This window comes from Peromyscus eremicus, chromosome 19 (genome assembly GCF_949786415.1).
Source record: "Peromyscus eremicus chromosome 19, PerEre_H2_v1, whole genome shotgun sequence".
In the NCBI taxonomy this organism is placed as follows: Eukaryota; Metazoa; Chordata; class Mammalia; order Rodentia; family Cricetidae; genus Peromyscus; species Peromyscus eremicus.
In genome coordinates this window covers 35,036,211-35,044,252 of record NC_081435.1, presented here as the reverse complement: position 1 = coordinate 35,044,252, position 8,042 = coordinate 35,036,211, and the positions used below count along the sequence as shown (strand labels likewise).

General features: G+C 46.2%; 1 protein-coding gene across 1 annotated transcript; it reads left to right on the top strand.

Moving 5' to 3' along the window:
* Window positions 1-6,827: 6,827 nt before the first annotated feature.
* LOC131895828 (vesicle-associated membrane protein-associated protein A-like) lies at window positions 6,828-7,594 on the top strand. Its single transcript, XM_059246366.1, has one exon. It carries the CDS (start codon window positions 6,857-6,859, stop codon window positions 7,436-7,438), a length of 582 nt encoding a protein of 193 aa, XP_059102349.1. The 5' UTR covers window positions 6,828-6,856; the 3' UTR covers window positions 7,439-7,594.
* Window positions 7,595-8,042: the final 448 nt, after the last annotated feature.

Here is an 8,042-nt window from a genome sequence, read left to right as displayed (position 1 = left end):
ACTAAGACAGATGTCCTTCCCTGGCCCCTGCCTTTTGACAGTCCTAAACCTCTGATGAAAAGATGCAGATCTGAGATCCACAGCAGCCACAAAACGGAAAATCTCACAGTTCCGTTCAAACTTGTTTCAGTCTTCTGTGCCGGGGCATTGACTGGAATGCTTTCCTGAAGAGAGCTTGTGGGCTGATCCAGCTCAAACTGTGCTCTTATGTATAAATCAGATTGGGCAGGGGAGAGGGGGAGGAGGAGAAGGTGGGAGGGACCTCTACCATGCTTAAGCCAAGGCAGAATTGAATATTGACAATGCTTTGCTAGATTTTTAAATTTTATTTTATGTGTTTGAGTTTTGCCTACATGTGTGTCTGTGCATAGCGTGGGTGCCTGAGGCCTATGGAGTTCAGAAGAGATTGTTGAATTCCCTGGAATTGGAGTGACAGGTAGCCACAAGTCGCTGTATGTGTGCTGGGAATTGAATTTAGGCCGTCTGGAAAAGGGTTCTTAACTGCTGGGCCATCTCTCCGGCCTCAGAATATTGAAGATGTTAACACACTGTCTACAGATCAGGACAGTATGGGGAAAGACAGACACACTGCTAACTCTAGAGAGTGGGTCTAGAGCAGCGGTTCTCAACCTTCCTAATGCTGCCACCCTTTAATACAACTCCTCATGTTGTTGTGACCCCTGACCATAAAATTATTTTTGTTACTGCTTCCTAACTGAAATTTGCCACTGTTACGTAATCATAATATAAATATCTGTGTTTTCCAATGCTCTTAGGTGACCCCGTGAAAGGGTCATTTGACCCTCTCAAAGGGGCCTTGACCCGTAGGCTGAGAACCACTGATCTAGAATTTGAAATTATTTGATGCTTGCTTGGTATGCTGCCTCCTCTCCTATAGGCTGATCCCTTGACCCTTCCTCTTCCCCCATGGCTCCCCTTTCCTTCCCTCATGCAGATCTGAGCTGCTGCCCTTCTTTTCCAGGTTTCAGTCTGAATCCTGCACATTCCTCAGGACTCAGTGCAAGTCCTACATATTTTGAAGCCTTTTGAAATCCACCTGCTCAGATAAGGCCTTTCCCCCTAAAGTTAGCTGAGGCTCTTTTCCCTAAAGTTAGTTCACCCTTTAGGAGGTATTGATGACTCAGCTCCAACACGCATAATTCTGAAAGTTGTCTCCACCCCTGCCCTAAACCCTTTGGGCTTAGGGTCCATTGACAGGACTGGTCTTTGTAGCCACAGGCTCTTGAAGTGTCTCTGCTTGTATTTTACTCAGTCATGGCTACACAAGAGGATGGCACACCCATGGTGGAAGACAGCTAATGTCTTGTGTCCCCTCCGTCCTTCCTTCTTTCCCTGGAGACATCGGCTCACATCTTCCTTTAAGTAGCTGGAGAAGGGCTTCTGACTAAACCTGGCCAGTCAGTGTATTTCATCTCTCAAGGCATGTGATTCTGAGCCTACCATAAGCAAGTCCCAACATGCCTCACCATGGGGCTGATGGGGCTTCAGAAGAAGAAAGGGAGGCACAAAAACGGGAAAGAAAGAAAGTAGACTGCTGTGTTGCAGCAGACATGATTGCATCTCTAGAAAACTCCAAATACAACCACCAAAATACAGATCTAAACAAGCTCAGTAACAGTGGAAGACACATAGTCAACACACAAGAGTCAGGGTGCTTTTATGAACTAAAACCGAACTCTCCACAAAAGGAACAAACAAACAAACAAAAAGTGCTATTTTAGTATGACTGTAAAAAAGGAACAAGCCGGGCGGTGGTGGCGCAGGCCTTTAATCCCAGAACTCAGGAGGCAGAGGCAGGCGGATCTCTGTGAGTTCAAGGCCAGCCTGGACTACAGCGCGAGATCCAGGACAGGCACCAAAACTACACAGAGAAACTGTCTGGAAAAAAAAAAACCCAAACAAACAAAAAAAGAAACAACAACAACAACAACAAAAAACCCCAAACAAAACAATAACAACAACAAAACTCTTAGGATTGAATTCAACCAAGGAGGCAAATAATCTATAAACCCACACCATAAGACTGTGATGAAATAAAAGAAACCCAAAACACAAATGGGATAGTACAGCACATTCATGGATGGAGACAGTTAATATTACTAAAAATGCCTATACAACTCAAAGCTATCTAATTAGTGCAATCCCCACAACATTTCAGTGTTTTCCACAGAAATAGGAAATAATCCTAAAATTCATAGAGAATCCAAAAGACCCTGAATACCAAGACAAATGTGAGCAAAAGAAGAAAGTAAGGTACCTCGCTGCCTAATTTAAAGATCCACTATGAAGCAAGCAAAGCAGTGTTGTACAGCATAAAATTACACATACAGACCAATGGAGCAGAATAGAGAGCTGGGAAATAAACTTGTGAATTTACCATCAGCAGATCTTGTCAGATGTGTCAGAGGTGTCAGTGACACACAGTGAAGAAAGGATGGTCTCCAGGGGGCTGGAGATATGGCTTAGTGTAGAAGGACAGGCCCATAGGGTCGAGGAAATTGGCTCAAACCAGTTGACAAGGCATGCACATAATGTACTTCCTTATGAGCCAACCTGGAGTCTGCCTAAGGGCCTAGCAACAGGTGCTGTCGGAGTTCCTGATAGTGCCCAGCCGATGAGGGATGACCACTCAATGCCACCAGATTAGGACACAGCTTGGTGCTGGGAGGAGGGTATATAAGGCCTTCCTCATTATTGAATGAGTCTACTGTTTGCCTTCAACTGACTCCCAGTGTCTGGGTCATTGATGACTTGCCTTCTCACCCTCCCTTGAGGGAGCCTTTAGCTTAGCAGTTAAGAACATGCATTGTTCTTGCAGAGGACATGAGTTCACTTCCCAGCAGTCACACTGGGTGGTTCTCAGTAGCCTGTAACTAACTCCAGAGGTACCAAACACCTCTGCTTTTTTGGAAGGCACTGCACCCACGTCCACATAACCCATACAGATAAACACAGAATTAAAGATAAAAAAGGAGAAAAGGTCATCTTATAAATGGTATTGGGAAAGTAGCTATTCACATGTATAAAAGTGAAACTGGATATCCACCTCATGTGCGAAAGTCAACTTGAACAGATTAAATGTGTCTCTAAACTGTGAGGCTGGAAATTGTAAAAATATTAAAATACAGGGTTAAGTCTTCTTGGCATTGATTGACCTGGATAGTGTTTTATCAGCATGACTGAAAAGCAAGGGCAGAAAAAGTAGAAATAGACAAGTGGAACTATATTTAACTTAAAACCTAAAGTCATTGCAAGCTGGGTGTAGTCGTGTACACCTGTAAGGATCATGAGTTCAAGGCTAGCCTGAGTTACATAGCAAGACTCCATCTCAACAAAAATTAAAAAAAAAAATCACAAAATGGGAAGTTTGTGATGTGGTGAGTTGATTAGTCTGACTTAATAACTTAACAATGTATACATACATCAAAACATTCTATCTCATAATGCATACATTTTTTATTTGTCAATTATACTATAATAAAGCTTTATGGGGCAAAAGGCTCTCCTTTTCTGGAGAGAAAAATGTCTCTACATTTTCTTTAATTTTCCTGGGGAGACAGGAGTACACTAGTTTTCTGAGAACAGAGCCAACATAAGGGAAATTCGATGAGTACTTAGCAAGAGAGAAATGGATTAAGCCCTAACATCATTTGATCTGAATTATTGGCCCAAATTATTCACCCTTGAAACTTACATCATTTGATCTGAATTATTGGCCCAAATTATTCACCCTTGAAACTTTCATCTCTTGTAGATGGTACATTTCTCTGTTTTTGTTTTTTTTGTTTTTTGATAATAGTGGGAGTTCTATCAACTAGAAACCAAAGCCTTAACAAGCAAAGTTTCCCAATCACTGTATTATTAAACCTGTGCTATAAGCTCATGCCTATCAGGAAGAGAATGTATGCTACCCATAACAATCGCTGTTTCAGCTCCTCACTCCTCCCTTGCACAGGAGAGTGACGAGGAGCCCAGCCTGTGACCTCCACAGTTGAAGCTTTGCTTGATCCCCAACTGGTTTCGGTCCCTTCTGAGTGGCCTGAGGGGATTCAGAACATGTGACGATGCAGAAGCTGTTACAGGGTCACACATTTTCAGATAATAGAAGTCAGGATGAATAATTTTGTGGCTGTGCCATGGGCTTTTGAATGGACATATGTACTCTAGACTGGAGGCATGGGGAGCCCCAGTATTTAGGAGAGGTGAGAGACAAGCAAGGAAGAGCACTTTAGGAGAATGAAGCAACTGTCAACCAGAAGATGTAGCAATTTCAAAAAGCGGAAATGGTACTTCTGGACATGCCTCCTCCTCCTCCTCCTCCTCTTTTGGTTATTGTTTCAGGTTTTGTTCTTGTTTTGAGACAGGCTCTTTAGTAGCCTAGGCTGGACTCAAACTAGCTATGTAGCTGAGGATGACCTTGAACTCCGAAGTCTCCTGCCTTAGCTCCCCAGTGCTGGGATTTACAGGCCTGCGGCACCACGCCTGGCTGTACTACTCCCTGTGTTGTGCTGCCCTCCTCTTTGCTCTAGTTAGAGTCGTCAGTTTGTATGGCAGGTACTCTTGGCTGAACCCCATGCCTCGCTCCTGGTTTGGCAGGAACTGGCTGCCAGTGTTGCCTGGAAGCCTCCTGCCCCACTGTTTACCCTGGGAGAAGGAAGTCCCGTGGCTCTAGCCTTAGACTTGACCTAGTGACCCAGAACACAGAGCTGTACTTCCCAGCTTTGCAGACCTTGCCACGAGAGGAAGGGATTGGTCATAGGTGGGATGAGGCTGAGGCTGACTGGGGGTAGGGGATGGGGGGTGGTAGCGTGTGTGACACAGGCTGGGAAAACTCAAGGGAGACATGTTTTTCATCTACCTTAACTGAAGGACACAGGGCAAAAATGAGTCCATTGCCAGCCAGCTCTGACTCTCGGAAGGCTCAGTCTCACCTTTGAGTGGAATCCAAACCCTGCCTTCTTCCCCTCCAAGCTACCACGCTGACCATCACACTCTTGAACGTTTCTTGTGACTTCCTTAAACCACAACTGCGATTTTGTGTGAAATCGTGGTGTTTTCAAGGGTTTGACGCACTCTGCTCCACTGTTCACTTTGTGAATGGCAGAACCTGAGCGATGGTCATGTGCCAATGAGACTATTCCACCCTCTGGGCCCAGCGTGGCAGGCCACACAGATGGGCCTTTGTTTTCTCTTTGCTTTTGCGTCTCCTCCTGAATACATTAAGACCCTTCACCTGGGCGGGGGCTCAGCGGTAGAGCACTCGTGTAAATATGTGTAAAGTCCTGGGTTTGATGCCCAGCACGACAAATGAACAAAAACATCTTGTAGTAGGATGGTGGGATCTCGTCCCTCTGTTCCTTTAACAATTATTTGCTCAGTGTCTGCAGCTGCTCCAGACTGGGTATCTCTTATCTGTAGACGAAGAGGCGGGCCTTATCTAGGAGATTGTAGCCTAATGGTAATAATGAGGGCCAGAACTGCACATGACTATGGACAAACTTGAGTGTGTACTGTAAAGACTTCACTTAACTCACACAACACTGACATCTGCATTTCTAGTATCTGCTTCAGAGATGAAGACATCAAGGCTGGAAGGGACTGGCAGAAATGCTGTGTAAATAACACTCAGCAAAGTGGCCATTCTGTCTCCTGCTTCTCCCATCACACCCCTAGAAGGGCAGAGGGAAGGGAGAAAGGACTTCTCAAGGTCTCTGTTCGATGTCTCTTGGGTCTGAAAACTGATATATCCCTTTAGTGTAAATGCCACACCTCTTGGGAGGAAAGTCTTTTTAAGTGGAAGATATATATAAACTTCTAAGAAAATTAATAATGCCCTTAGGCTTCTCTTTAGATTGGATTCTTTCTGTTGCTGGGATAAACACCATGACCAGAAGCCATTTAGGGGAGACAGGATTTATTTTAGCTTACACTTCCAGGTCTTGTGTCCATTATAAAGGAAAGTGGGGACAGGAACTCTGGGAAGGTGGCATTGGATGAATACTGCCCCTCCCCACCTTTAGCTAGATTTCTCATACAGCCCAGGCTCACAGGCCTGGGGGATGGGTCCTCTCACAGTCGGAATCACAGGCCAATCATTTGAGGCTCTTCCCAGCTGACTCTAGGTTATGTCAAGTTGTTGACAAAATCTAACTAGTACAGGGGTCTAGGGTGAAGGTGCCCCTACAATAATGGAAAGGAGGGTAAATTTACTTATTGCCACTAAATCATACACCTAAAAATGGTGAGGATTGTTAATTTTTTAATGCAGTGTGTATTTTTCCACCTTTTTTTTTTAATGTTCAGGAAAAAATTTTAGAAAGGACGTTATCATCACTGCGTGTAGAGTTGGGGAGGGTGGGAAAGTAGATTTCAGATGCGCTTCACTTACCCCATGTTTAATACACATGGGCCCTCCTTTGGCCAAGGTGTTGGGCCCAGCTTAAACTTGTTTTGGTTTTTCAAGACAGGGTTTCTCTGTGTAGCTTTTGGAGCCTGTTCTGGAACTCGTGCTGTAGACCAGACTGGCCTCGAACTCACAGAGACCGGCCTGCTTCTGCCTCCCTAGTGCTGGGATTAGAGGCGTGCGCCACCACCGCCTGGCAAGGCAGATAACTATCTTAAGGGATGTTACGTTACAGTTCTTTGGCTGTCCCAGCTCAGTAACCTATGATTATCTCCGAAGCATGGTTTTAACAAATCTCCTATCATCACACATTCCCCCACCCAGCCGTGTAAAATCCAGGGACCGGGGATGCCCAGGATGGGCACGGGCGTGGCCAAGGCGGTTGTGACGGTGGAGACCTGGGGTCGCGAACCGCCCACACCGCCCGCTCCCATGCCCATGGCGTCCGCCTCCTGCGCCCCCACGAAGCCCCAGCAGATCCTGGTCCTCGACCCGCCAACAGAGCTCAAGTTCCGAGGCCCCTTCACCACCGTAGTCACCACGCATCTTAAACTGCGCAACCCGACGTCGAGGAAAGTGTGCTTCAAGGTGAAGAGCACCAGCCCTCGCCGCTACTGCGTGCGTCCCAACAGCGGCGTGGTCGAGCCGGGCTGCACGGTGACTGTCGCCGCCATGCTGCAGCCCTTCAGCTACGACCCCAGCCGGGAGGCCAAGCACAAGTTCATGGTGCAGACGGTGTTCGCTCCCCCGGACACTTCGAATCTGCAGGCCGTGTGGAAGAAGGCGGACCCCGGTGAACTGATGGATTCGAAACTGAGGTGTGTGTTTGAGATGCCGAGAGAGAGTGGCAAACAGGATGACGGCTTGAGACTCAGAAAGCCAGCGCCTCTCAACAAGCCCAGGCTCGACTCCTCCACGTCCTTGAAGCCAAGTCGCACCACGCCTCTTCCTGTTGTTCTGCTGGTGATTGGAGCAGTCTTCATTGGCTTCTTCCTGGGGAAATTCATCTTGTAGAGGGAGGCGTGCACAGCGGTATTACCTCCCACCCCACCCCCAGAAAAAAACATCTCTTTACCCACCTTGGAAGTTATATGGCCCGCGGTGACCAACTTTGTGTGTGTGTATAAAGTCAAATAGGCTTCGCCTCTATGATCTCTTGTGGTTGGAGGATGCAATTAAAAAAAATAAAAATAAAACAAAAGCTGGTGGGCTACTTACTGGACACATCGCATATGATCAGATCATCGGAAGTCAGTCGCCCATTCCGTGTGTGTGTGTGTGTGTGTGTGTGTGTGTGTGTGTGTGTGTGTGTGAGAGAGAGAGAGAGAGAGAGAGAGAGACAGAGACAGAGACAGAGAGAGACAGAGAGAGACAGAGAGAGAGAGAGACAGAGTTGAAATGCACCAAGAATTGTTCTTTTGGCTTTAATAAGAGTTCAAGAATGGTTCAGTCTTGTAAATGTTTATTTTGCGAGTCCCTTTAGTTTTTACCTGTTGTGTTACCTCTTGAAATACGGTTTATTGGGATTTGCTAACCCGCTAGTTCAGGATGTGCTAAGAGGTGTTCAGTGGGGGAAATGCTATCTCTTATGCTAACGTGGCAAAAATATCCCTATCGC